Source organism: Tachypleus tridentatus, chromosome 7 (genome assembly GCF_004210375.1).
Source record: "Tachypleus tridentatus isolate NWPU-2018 chromosome 7, ASM421037v1, whole genome shotgun sequence".
NCBI lineage: Eukaryota > Metazoa > Arthropoda > Merostomata > Xiphosura > Limulidae > Tachypleus > Tachypleus tridentatus.
The window spans coordinates 70350259-70364688 of NC_134831.1; the positions used below are offsets into that span (position 1 = coordinate 70350259).

At 35.4% G+C, this 14430-nt stretch overlaps 1 protein-coding gene across 1 annotated transcript in view; it reads left to right on the forward strand.

The window, feature by feature from the left end:
* LOC143255930 (tolloid-like protein 1) overlaps positions 1–14430 on the forward strand; it is a 103170-nt gene that overhangs the window by 11196 nt on the left and 77544 nt on the right. Inside the window, exons 4-6 of the mRNA XM_076512366.1 lie at positions 9945–10096; positions 11358–11478; positions 11923–12101. Of these exons, the coding sequence (XP_076368481.1) occupies positions 9945–10096; positions 11358–11478; positions 11923–12101 (452 nt within the window). The remainder of the gene's footprint in view (positions 1–9944; positions 10097–11357; positions 11479–11922; positions 12102–14430) is intronic.

The window sequence follows — 14430 nt, forward strand, 5'->3', positions numbered from 1 at the left end:
TACAAAGTAGGAAACGTACTGGTCTTTATATTTAAGTTATTAAACTGGTGTATTTGAAAATGTTTACGTGATCAGAGAAGCAATGCTTCGTGAACATAACTTTTAATAAAACTACATGTACAGTAAACAATAACATATAGTAATGGTACTTGTAATACTGTACAGAGTATGATACAGTTATTAGTATTCAGAGTACAGCAGGTTTTACAAGTTTAAACAAAAACGAAGAATAAGATCCACAGTAAAGAAAAAAAAATGCAACTACAAGGTGTTTTATAACAGTTTATGAAACGAATCGAAACCAAATTATTTTGCAGAAAAGGTAAAGTTGTAATAGAGGCAAATTTAGCTAATTAATCAGAAACGTCTGAATACGTGTTCACAAAATAAGCATATGGTTTTGAATGACCTGTATATGTTTATTTTTAACATCGAGGAAGCCCAAAGTAGCTGTATTTAGTGTAATGTTCTTTTTCAAATATTACACTTGAATTAAATGTTGTTCATGTAATATATATTGCAAAAGCAAACAAACAAACTACATTGTGTCTACTGTAGCATACTCGTCTCCATTAAGAAGTTTCTCTAAGCAAGAAACAGACAACCTGATTCCAAATACCGGGTCATCCCATAAGTAATCTCCGAAAACTTAATACAGAAAGTGCATCATCATTTCTGTCTTTGTAGAAGGCTTTAATGACTAAAATATGTAGTAGGACGTGTATAAAAAATGTTCAGACAAATAAAAGAAACTAACCCAACTCCAGTATTTCAGATCATTAATCAAATAAACCCTTATGAAAATGGATGTCTGAGGAGCACATTTAAACATGTAATGCTTTACGAGTTTAAAAGGCAATAGTGCAGAATAAATTACACAAAACATTTAAAGTGTTTATGGTGTGGAGTCTTGCAATGAAAGAAAATGTTGAAGATGGTTTCAGAAAGTCAGATCAGGTGACTACAGCTTAAGTGATGCGCTACGTTCATGTCGTCCTGTTGAGTTTAATGATGACTTTCTGCTAGATGCACTTGATACAAAATTTGTTGCAAGAATTGAATTAGCACAGAAGCTTAATTCAACCTATTCAATAGTTCATTGTCATCTGCAACAGCTTGGAAAGGTGTCAAAACTTGGAAAATGGGTCTCCCATGATTTAACAGAAGCCAACCTTAGAGCAAGAGTGAAAATTTGCACTTCTCTGCACTCTCGTGACCTTAACTCACTTTTTTTTTTGGTCAGGTTAATTACTGGAGATGAAAAATGGATGTTATAAAAATGTTAAGCGCCGCAGACAATGGTTCAATGCAGGTAAACTGGCTAAAGCACAGCCTAAAATGAACCAAAATTGTTGGTGTGATCCACTTTAAGTTGTTGCCACTCAGTGAACGATTGCATCAGAATTCTATTGTTAACAGTTAGAGTGCCTAAATGTTGCACTGAAAGAAGAGGCCTACTTTGATCAATCGTAAAGGTGTTGTGTTACACCAGGATAATACACGGCCCCATACAGCAAGTATCATATCTGCAATGATTTAAGAGCTAGACTGGGAAAAACTTCCACATCCTCCTTATTCTCCAGACCTTGCTTCATCTAATTATCCTCTCTTCTGAAGTTTGCAGAACTATCTTGATGGAAAAGAGCTTGGAACAAATGAAGATGTAAAAACTACCCTGTCTACATTTTTTCCTCCAAACCCCAAGAATTTTATAGAAGTGGCATTCAGAAGCTTGTGAATCATTGGCAGGGAATAATTAATAATAATGGAATATACATTATTGATTAAATAACATTTTAAAAGCATTTGAAATCCTTTATCTTTTTTCTGAACCTAAAATCGGACATTACTTAAGGGATAACCTGATAGAAAAACCAATATTCAAACCAATCTATTCAATCAAAGGCCTTAACGATATGACATTTGCACGTTTGATCGAGAAATTTGACAGACAAACAAACTGAAGGAAGTGAATTATTTTTTTATATATATAGTTAGTTTCGATCTTCAGTACCTTAATTTGTTATTCTTTCACAATTATTTGGCCTTTATAACAGTAAATATCACTATCAAACAGACCATAAGGAAAAAAAAGTTTTACTTAAACAATATTTCATCAGTATTATTAATTTATAATATTTAAACTTTATAACCTATAGAAACAAATTCGATGTACAGTGATGTGAAAAAATTAGAACACCCGATGAAAGCCTGTGCATTTTTATAAAATTTTCGGATATATAAATATTTAATCCCAATTTTAACAATACTGAGAGACTATAGGAATATAACTAAACAATTAAAACTGAAGAAAAGACTTTTCAAGATCTTCTGTAAATGTAATTCTACAAAAATGCATATTCTAACTGAGGAAAAAGTTAGGACACCCCACATTTATTCCCACTTAAAATGGCCCACTCACACACAGGCGTATCACACCAGGTGCACATGATTAGAAGATCCTTACTCAGCATTTTGAATGAGGCTTGCTCTATTTAAACCTCAGACTTTTAGTTGGGTGTGCTCTTGACTGTTGAAGTGAGAGTGAGCACCATGGTGAGAGCAAATGAACTGTTTGAGACCTTCAGAAAGAAAACGGTAGCAGCTTATGAGTCTGGTAAGGGATTTAAAAAAATCTCAAAATATTTTGAAATCTGCCATTGCACTGTCCGGAAAAAAGTCAAGTGAAGGGCTTTCAAAACAACTGTCAACATATCCAGGTCTGATCGTCCAAGCAAGTTCGCCTCGAGAGCAGACCGCAAGATGCTAAAAGAGGTCTCCAAAAACCCTAACATGTTATCACGGGACCTACAGCAGGTTCTGGATACTGTTGATGTGGAAAGTGCATGTTTCTACAATCAGAAAGAGACTGCATCAGTTTAACTTGCATGGGAGGTGTGCAAGGAGGAAACCTTTGCTCTCTAAGATAAATATCAAGGCTAGACTGAAGTTTGCCAGAGAGAATATAGACAAAGACCAGAACTTCTGGAATGTTTTTTGGACAGATGAGTCCAAAATTGAATTATTTGAACACCAGAACAGAGGACATGTTTGGCGTAAACCAAATACAGCATTCCAGGATAAGAACCTCATACCAACTGTGAAGCATGGTGGTGGTAGTGTCATGGTTTGGGACTGCTTTGCTGCAGCAGGACCTGGACAGCTCACAATCATAGAATCTACCATGAATTCTCCTGTGTATTAGAGGGTGCTTGAGGAACATGTGAGACCATCTGTTAGAAAATTAAGCTGAAGCGGAACTGGACCCTGCAACACGACAATGACCCAAAACATACCAGTAAATCCACCAAGGACTGGCTGAAAACTAAGAAATGGAATGGCCGAGTTAAAGCCCAGATCTTAATCCCATTGAGATACTGTGGGGTGACTTGAAACGGGTTGTACATGCAAGTAACCCCTCAAACATCTCACAGCTGACAGAATTCTGCATTTAGGAGTTGGGCAAACTTTCTTCAGACCGATGTCAGAGACTCGTAGATGGCTACAAGAAGCGTCTCACTGCAGTTATTTTAGCCAAACGGGGCAACACCAGCTATTAGGGGGTAGGATGTCCCAACTTTTTCCTCAGTTAGAATATGCATTTTTGTAGAATTACATTTACAGAAGATCTTAGTCTTTTTTTCAGTTTTTATTGTTTAGTTATATTCCTATAATCTTTCAGTATTGTTAAAATTGAGATTAAATATCTATATATCCAAAAATGTTACAAAAATACACAGGCCTTCATAAGGTGCCCTAATTTTTTCACATGACTGTATGTCACGTAACTCTTCATAAGGGGCTGGCTCCAACGACCTTTTAGTAGTATGAAACGAATCTACTTGGTCCCAAGGTTTGCACAAGCTAAACATTTTCATCACACGCCTTGTAAAACCTAGCAAGTTTCTTAAAATTTCTTCTAAACTGCTGTACTCTCCAACTTCTAAGTCTTGTCAAATGCATCGTCTCGGTCCCGAGCCTTGCACAAAAATAATTTTCAACTTCATAATGATTCTGGGTGTTTTGTGAAAACAGTCTGACGGGAATTCTAAAACTGACTTCAAATCTGGCATTGGTTTACGTTAGAGCACGTAAATAAGTAGGACTACTAATTATCGCTTGTAAATTGGTTAAAAAATTAAACTTGGATTGTGGTGGAAATATTTAAAATTGCAAAATAGCAGGTAAAAGTATAATAGCATTATAGAGGTCCTGTAAATGTGGGTCATAGGTCTACGGGTTCGCTGGTGATGTTTGTTTATGGTGTTTATCACACTTAATTCTTCTAAGCTGCTGCGCTTAATATGATATAATATGATATTATCGAACTTGTGACTGAAAATATCGTTAAAGATTGGGGGTCACCAACTGACAAATGAATATAGTCAAATGTTTATAGATTTTAGTTGTTTTTTTTATGTGGTTACTTAATTGCCTTATGCCACTTATAATGTTATATAGAATTGATCCAAAGTTGATCATAATTTATCGATAAACAATTAATCTGTGACCTACTATAGAGGCAGAGCTTCTGTGATATAAATCATGCATAAAGTTCAATTACTAAGTTGCTGACTATTGGCCATTCCTGTGGATCACAGTAGAAATACTTAGTAGCTAAATATATATAAGATATTGAATCTTCAATAAAATATATTGATTTTCAAATAAACTCTATCAACGTGTTGCTCGTGAAGACTTACGATTGCTTAATAAATGTTTTAAAATGAATTTGAGTTAAATAGTTCACCTTTATTCGGAACATAGGTATAGAACTTTGTTATAACCAAACTTATGAAGAGAACTTAAAGTAGCTTCTTGTCCTTGCATTAGTTCTTAAACTACTTTTCTGATAAACTTTAACGTCTGCAAAATTTGCAAATTTAAGCTAACGTCTGACTTGTTCTTCCAGGTGGCTCAAAGATTAGGTTGAGGGGCACAAAGATAATTCTTGGCTGATTGATAAAAAACAACTTTCTTTTAAAATGTATCAAAAAATAATTACGTGCCATTATTGTTAACTAATGAAAATACATCTACGTGTTATTAGAGTGAACGGCGTATTAAGCGTTAACCATTCCATTTTGTTTTGCTCGTATTTAATTACAGTAAATATTGGGCAGATGATGCGTATGATAGTCCTGTATAATAGTGATAGGAAAATTTCAGATTTGTTTTTATTTGTAGAGTAACGCGACTTCGTTTCTAGGTTTGTTTGTTTTGAATTCTGCGCGAAGATACACGAGGGCTATCTGTGCTAGTCGTCCCTAATTTAGCACTAAAAGACTAGAAGAAAAGCGGGTCATCATTACCACCCATCGCTAACTCCTAGGTTATTTTTGTATTAACAAATATTGGGAGTGACTACACATAACGCCCCCACGCCTGAAAGGGCGAACCTGTCTGGTGGAACGGTGATTCGAACCCACACCCTCAAATTCGACTCAAGCGCCCTAATCACTCGTTTTTGGTAGTCCAAGAAGTTAACAAAAACCTTCTCTCTTGTCACCTAAATTCAACATTTAAGTGAGAAAGAAACTCGAAGTCCAATCTACCAGTCACGAATTTTTAATATAAAACAGCACCCGAACCACTACTGTCTATCGTACTCTAACAGGTCGGTTTGAGTCTCAGGCATTAGACGAATTGTCAGTCGCCACTATGTATTGCAGATGTAATTTGGGCTGATGTTTTATTAAAAAATTATACTTTGCTTTCGCCATTAAGTTTTCTTAATTCGATTTGCCTCATAGACCAGTGTTGAGAAATTTCATTTCTCTGCTGTACTCCTGACAAAGGATATTTAAAACAAAACAGAAAAACACTCGGAACTGGTATTTTATTTTATAGTTTCAGTTATGCGTTGGTGCTACATCCTTCCACGTAGGTTAACTCGCAAGTGTCGGAACTGCCTTAAACCGGTCTAACACGGACAAGTGACAGACAAATCAAAGGACACTGCTTGAGCTTCATGTTTCTTTCTTTCAGTACTGTTCTCCGCTGGTACAGCCGTAAGTTTTTGGATTTACAATGCTAAAATCACGGGTTAAATTCCCCTCGGTGGACTCGGCAGATAGCCCAATGTGTCTTTGCTATAAGAAAACACACGCACACACAACTTTAGAATTTTGGCGATTAGAGAAAAAGAAACGTTATCTTAAACGACTTGTTTAATAATACAGAACAATAAATTTATGGCATTAATGACGCACATTTCTTAAATATTCTTATAAACATGGGCTTATTGTTGCAATTTTAGGGCAACTATAAGATCACGAATGCCCCAAAATGGTATGCTTGCGGCCTTATACCGCTAGAAACTGGGTTTCGGTACCGGTGGTGGGCAGAGCACAGTTAACTCTATGTAGCATGACAACAAACAATAACAACGGTAATATTAAAATTATCATAAATCCTTGAAACAAGAAGAGTAAATGAATAGAGGTGTTTATTGTACAGTTTGCTGAATAACAAGCAAAACAACAATGGAGAATAAAATTTCACAAACTTATATTTCTCGCGGAGAATTTTAACACTTTTAGTGTCAACACTAATAAGATAATGAGCACCAGCAATTGGATCAATATCTATTCACTAATCCTGAGTCTTATATATTAATCCAGAGGTACTGAGAAGCCATTCTTGGTGTGATACAGGAATCTCGTCAAGGCCTGACAGATTGGGTGGTTTTTATTAACTCTGTTGTAAAACACGCGCGTTTCATTTAAAGAAAACTTACTTCACAGAGGAGCTCCCTCTGTCTCTGCGTTATTTAATTGCTATCATGATTGAACATAAGCGAAATGTTCTAAAAACATGGAGAAAGGTTTAAATGGAATTTTAAAGACGTGCAAACCTATTGTCATCTGATGCAATTTGTACATCCTTCATTTTAGAAAGTATACAGTTACTATGTTAGGATTTATCGTCACCATTTGATTTCTAGCCAAAATAACGTTAAACAGCAATCTTGAAGCGGTTAAAATAGAGTAAATTATAATTGTTGATAATTACATTAGAAAGGAATTTGCATGTTAATCCAAAAGCTGGATGCATATACAGCAGTAAATGTGTGTTAATCCAGAAGCCGGATGCATATACAGCAGGAAGTAGGACAAACAATATCGTAATTGCCATTTTTGATCGTATAAAGAATTTAAGAGAAATACTAGCAGCATTTTCATACAGCTGGAAAGAAAGATTGTTAGACAATTGTAGAAAATTGGTTTTATTAAAGTCTACAAGACTAGTTGAAGATATTGATGGAAATGTCATTCTGGTTAGTTTTTTCTTTTTTATATAAAGTAACTTTTACATAAATTGATTAGATAAATGAAACGTTTGAAAAGTGTTTTCAACACTTTGTTCATTGGAAATAATGTTGATATGCTAACTACATCATCCACGACCTTGTTGATATGACAGAAACAGTACAAGAGTAATACGGTTACGTTGTGCAGTATTCGGCCGTTGGTTGTAAAGATATGTTTTAGCTTCAGTGGAACAACAGTTTTGGATAACTTTTTTCATGTCTCACTCAGTGGCATAGCGGTATGTCTGCGGACTTAACGCTAGAAACCTGTGGTGGGCAAAACAGATAATCCATTGTGTAGTTTTTGCTTAACCTCAAACAAACTTTTTAACTGTTACGTACGTTTTAGTTTTATATAGTAACCCCCTTCCCCACAGTGGCAGAGCGATAAGTCTGCAAACTTACAATGCTAGAACACAGGTTTTGATAGCCGTGGTGGGCAGACTACAGATAGCCCATTGTATAGTTTTGTACTTAATTACAAACACAATTACATAAACATTGCCATCGCCGTGTGTATATATTGTAAATCTGTTTCCTGTGACACATTTGTATAAAAATGTTAATTTTAAAGAAAAGTACTATGTAATAATTCGTCAGATAATACACATCTGAATTTTAGAGCGAGTGACAGAAACTACTTAGAATTTTTTGAAACTGTCTAAAACAAAAGTTTCTATTGCTCTAATGTCGATGTACTGACGGTAAATTAGAGCATAAGGTTTCTGGTGTGTTACATAGAGGTTTACATAAGTTTGACTATCGTTCTGTCGTTGTAGGGACTCCACGAGTCTAATAGTTTTCAATAATAAATGAAGGCCGTTACTGTTAGGACTAATTCATCTAATCAACATGTAATGTATATGTGGGAAGAGAGAGTAAGAATCTGATTTAAAACACATTTAGGTGTTACCACTTCCTTATTTATATCTAAAAGGTGCCGAATGATTTCGTGTCTATGGTGAATATAGTTTTCGTATTGTAAACCAACAAGTTGGTATGATTAGGTACTTAATCCGTGTTCATAAACTGATAACAGAATAACAAAAGTTCATGAAGATAGTCGTGAAATTGGTTGTTTTTTGGCGGATACTATAAAGAAACCAAAGTCTTCGTTGGGAATGTTAGGAAAAAACAACATGGGGAATTTGTTAGCAATTACAGACGAGCTTATAGCGTCGGTTATTTCTTCTATTCTTAGACCTATAGGTGGATATTCGTAAAGAATGTTAAACATGTTAAGTTTTATAACGCTTCATATACAGATGATGCATCCAAGGTGTGCATTCCGATTTTCCAAGTTTTAGTCCTCCGTTGTAAATCGTAAATAGCTGGGCTGGGATTCTATTGGGGTTGTTATCTGTGAAATGTTGGCGATAAATTCGAACAATAAATGGACAGCACATAATCTATTCTTTTTAAAAGAATGTGTTCAAAGCAAGTCAATCGTATATACAAAAATTCTTTACATTATAAAACATCACAATTTTATCTGAAACTCAATTTTCTTTGCTTATCAATAGTTCACATGAGCTATCCTCCGCTGGGTCAGCGGTAAGTCTTCAAGTCTTCGGATTTACAACACTAAAAGAAGGTGTTCGATTCCCCTCAGTGGACTTAGCAGGTAGTCCTATGTGGCTTTACTATAAAAACACGCACGCACGCGCTTCCCGGTGGGTACGTTGTTGGTGACTTCTCGGTAGAGGGACAGTGTATTCAAGGTATAACATGGTTGTCCTCTAATAAATTTGATTGTTTTTGGGGGCCTTGAGAATATTATAGTAACTGTAGTTCAGTTCATGGATGATGAATAAAATGTTCTTGCAGATGTATATAAAGAGTAGGATGACAAGAGGATTTGGTTAATGAAATTCTTTTTATCAAGATGTACCAGATCTCTCGAAACTGGAAGTTTCATAAGGAATTATCCTCTTCGAAACCAGTTGCTGATTAAAAAAAAAAAAAAAAAAGATCAGCAATTAGAGTTTTTAGACTTTTGAATATCAGTTGAAAAAAATTATTGGATTTAATTTTACAAACCTCTCTGCCATTCTGCTTGTATATTATAGTTTGTTATAGTGTCTTGTTTATTAAGTGTATCCTCTAACGATATCCTAAGTGGAACTTTAAGGTAAATGTCGAACTGTTTAACGAACGAAGTTGTTTGCCGATGAAACAGCAACAAGTTTACGGATTAATTACGCTAAAATTTAGGGTTCGTTTCTCTGCAGTGAACATAACATAATCCAATGTGTTTGTTTCTTAAACAAGCCACTAAAGCTGATCGGCGACGTATATAATTAATAAATTATACAACGTTTCGCGCTACATCTGTCACACTCACAGTGGAAGGGCATTCACTGAAAATATTGTATTTTTGTTAAAATTCATCACTGATCAACTCGTTTCTTTGTCTTTTGTATTATTTTTTTTTAAAGTTAGTTTTGTATGTAAATTTCAACAAGATGGTTATTCCAAACTTTGTGGTTGAAAATAAACTTCTCAAGGGGTAACGTTCAGGTTGACTTGGTAAAAATTAATGCCCGTAGTTGGACATTTTTCTATAAACACACTACGCAAACTTGTCTCTGTACATTCTATAGTTCAGACTGATCCTTCTCTTCCATGTCAGACGTTGGAGAAGTTCTCGTCGTATTATGAGAACTAGACAGCACCGAAAACTCTTAGGTGCTCGAAGTCGATCCACGAGGGCAGCTACGGCTAGACCAGAGCGGCTGTGGGATTTTGCTGTTATTCCTTACGAAATCGAATCCAACTTTAGCGGTAAGACATAGTGTAAAGCAGTGTTTGGTTTTATAGTTTCAACTTCCTGTTAGCAATGTTAGGTTTAATTGATAGGTATATATGAGTCTGCTATGAATGTTTTGATATCTTCACTCATTTCGGGACAAAGTTTTATCCTCTATGCTGACGAAAGAAGCACGAAACGTTGTCTCTCAGTAAAATAGACCTGGCATGGCCAAGTGGATTAAGGCGTTGGACTCGTAATCCGAGGTTCGCGGGTTCGAATCCCCGTCACACCAAATATGCTCGCCCTTTCAGCCGTGAATGCGTTATAATGTGACGGTCAGTCCCACTATTCGTTGGTAAAAGAGTAGTCCAAAAGTTGGCGATGGGTGGTGACGACTAGCTGCCTTCCCTCTAGTCTTACACTGGTAAATTAGAGACGGCTGGCGCAGATAGCCTTCGTGTAACTTTGCGAGAAATTCAAAAAAACAAACTCGGTAAAAGAAAAACAAGAAAACAGCAAGAGAATTTCGAAGCAAATTACGTTAAATACGCTATCTAAATCCACTTTAAAAGAATATAGAACTGTGATCAAATATGTCAATGTAACTTTATTACTGACCATTTAGTTTCTCCAGATCCATTCACTAATGGGGGGGGGGGTATTTTACAAATGCTATTAATCTAGTGTTTTTTAAATAATATTCTCTGTTTCTTGCGTCTTTATTGTTTCTTATTCTAAATTAAACGTAAAATTACACCAAGAATGAAACGCTTCTTTTAACGAGTCTTTACTAATCAGTAATGTTTCGTTTTCTGGGAAGAAGAGATAAGAATTTTAACAGGGGAAATAACATGTCTGAAAGGGAAGAGGTTGGGTTGTACATTATAAGGCGGTAATGACAATAGGGGTCAGTCATTATCATACGATGAAAATGCCTGTGAGAGCAGATAATGGCTGTGACAAATGAAATAATAGGACTGGACAGGAACGTCGAAGGACTACATGTGGACACTCGATGGCGAAACCAGCGAATTAAAGATTTGTGACTGACAGGGTGATAAAAGGTGATTAGAGATTGGCTTTTGTTGTTTAAAACTGGTACTTGTTTATTCACTGTTGCAATCTGAAACGAAACTTGTAAACTATTTTCTTTACTGGGGTTAAATTGTTAGGTGTTTCACTTATTTTATCGATGGTCTAAGACCTTAATATGGAAAATAAACTATTTCTGAGATAAGCTTCAGCAAAAACTGGTAGAACTCCTTTAGATAAATTTCAAACTTTTTATCGTAGGTGAACACAGAGCCCTCTTCAAACAGGCAATGCAACACTGGGAGAACTATACTTGTATAAAATTTGTAGAAAAGTCTGCCGAACATCCACACTACATATTTTTCACCAGGAGGCCTTGTGGGTAAGTTCTCCGTCAGTGGCTAACGTAGACCCTGGGCAAGAATGGTTTACCTTTTTTACTGTAGCCCAGTTCTACTAACGTCACTTGTGTGTAGTAAATTATAGTATTAATAAAATTAGTCTGTATCGTGTTACGCATATCTATACGAGTTAGGCTTGAGTACTGTTAGACGAGGCCTAGGACCCAAACGTGTTAATTTTGTACATCTCGCAAACGGATATTTCTAGAGTTTGATCAAGGGGGTCCCAAAGTAGCTGCACTATGTATACTTACACGACTGTTAATCGTTTCAAGTTATGCATTTTCATAGTACTGACTATTACTGGGGGAGGGGCGCTCATTGTAACAGCGTTCGCAGATTATGTGTGTTACTTCTAAGTTTAATTTACCTTTCAAGCAGCTTCAACAGTCATAGTTATATATATCACCATTCTTTGAGTGTAGATGTTGCTCCTTTGTTGGGAAGCGAGGAAATGGACCCCAAGCTATTTCTATTGGAAAAAACTGTGACAAGTTCGGAATCATCGTACATGAGCTGGGGCACGTAGTTGGGTTTTGGCACGAGCACACGAGACCAGATAGAGATAAGCACGTCGTAATCATCACAGAACACATCATGAATGGTGAGTTATTACATTAATTTATGTTACTCTCTGGTTCAGTATTTCTGATTCCGAGAATACGCTACTAGAATTCATGAGGCGCGTTTTAAAACTTCGTTAAAAACAATTTGGTAAATTTGCTCAAATATTTATTCCTACATTTCTTCCTTATACAAGCCCGTGTTGAGGGAGTATACTCACTTTGAATTTCCTACAAATCTGCTCAAACTACAGCTTTGGATGAGGGTTTTATAAAAATGAGATGTCCGTAGTTGTTTTTCACTGATTAGCAACTTAGTATTGTTTGACCTTTCTTTTGATCAGTAATTTTCAACTTCTGGTCACATGTTTTTCTGCGCTTTTCTTGTTTTAAAGCGCATGAAGAGAACGAATGGAAACATCACAAAACGATCCTATGCCTCCTACCATTTCCAACTACAAAGTGCAAAGGTGTAGTAGGTAAAATAAGTGCAGTCGACGTTACCAAGATGAGATATGCATTAATGAACGTTTTATAAATGGAAGGAGGGTAAAGATTTAGATACAATAAAAAAATAATAATAATACAAACGAAAATAAATTTTCTTTTTTCCTTTGTTATTCGAAAGTTAAGATTGTTATTGATGATGGTGATTCAGGTGTTTGTGAAACTCATCTATTCTCTACTTAGCTGTAATATTACATCTCTTGTTACTGCTCTTAATATCATGCTTCTAGTTAACTGTTTGTATTGAAACATATAAGTCTAAGTTTATATCGAACGAAAATAGCCATTGTTCCTGATCAAAATAGGTCAATTTTGACCATCGCTTTAGAAGTTGTTGAACTAAAATACGTTTGGGTGAAAGTTTTGGACTATTTATGCTTGGGTTTAAAGGATACAGCAATTAAAAGTGAAAAATTAATAGCACCAAATCTGAATATCGGAATTTATCACATTTTAGAGGTTTTGGTTTTGTAAAGTTCTAAATCCAAGGTTAAAGTAAAATATTTTTTCTTTTAACATGCACGTGTTACATTGTTTACAGTAATAGCTAACCTACGCTTATTTCGTCTACATTTTATGAGAACAACATGACATGAACATCCTTCTAAATTTTGGGTGTTGCTAAGGCGTGTTTAACATTCAGGCAGCTGCTTGGGCGTTAACCAATTTTATGTGAGAGGGGGAACCCATCAACAATGTGATTTGGTGTTTAGTCTAAAGGTATTCAAGTAGACTTTATATATGCGGGGTAGAAAGTCATTCTGTGGTGTTTGAATGAAGATGTATGGACAACAGGTGTGGTTTCATAACTAGATAAAACACTTTTTTCTTGGTGCTCACAGCAAAATTGAAGCTCTTCACAAGCATATGATACAATCGATAAAACAAATGATGCCAAGCTGTACCGAATCATCAAAAACTAATAAATCCGCAATTATTTAGGCTTAAATTGCATTCATGATTTTACTGAGTTAAGCTCCACGGATTGTAGAAAAACGTATCACTCTAACTATCGGAACTTGATCGTTTGCTTAAATACCAATCATGTCGTTCTTACGAGATGTTAAACTAAGTAACAGATAAAAAGTCAAGGCGATTACAACTATGTAGTAATGCTAGTTACAAAGCAAAAACTCGATTATCGAATCTCATCAATAACACGTTGTACAACTAAGTTCCTATCCACGGAGGGAGTAGCCCTGAAGTTTGATTGCGTAGCATTATTGTCCTGCTTTCAATTTTTGGATTAAATAACTTGCTAAAATAGTGGCTTTACATGTCTGTTTTGTTTCTCCTTGATTTACGTGAAGTGTAGTTGTTTTCAAGTTTGAATATTTTTTATTTAAAAACAAACTTATTGTACGTGGTCGTGAAAGATAATCGTCTATAAGTATCTCGAGGTTTCAGCAACATGTCACGCTCTAAACACTAACACACTTTAATCCAGATATAGTAACACTTGTTTTTATTTTGTTTGTGAAAACGTTTTAATTTAAAGTGCAACGTAAAAATGATAGTTATTACAATTCGCATTTTCTGAAATGTTCTGCCATTTTCAAGGAAACAAATATTCTATAAGATCATTGTAATTAATTAGTTAACTTTTAAAACAAATCGATGCATGGTCTAAATTGAAAGCTAAATAGCTTAAACATTTTATTACTACGAAAATATTCCCTGGTGAGACAGCGGTAAGTCTAAGGCCTTGCATAGCTACAATCACATTCTCGATACTACTTGGTGGACGTAGCAAATAGCCTGATGTGGCTTTGCTGTAATATAACATTCGCACATACAGAACGAAAACGTAAAAGTGGATGTACAAAAAAACACACCAGACACACCTGCGTAAAGACGTATAAT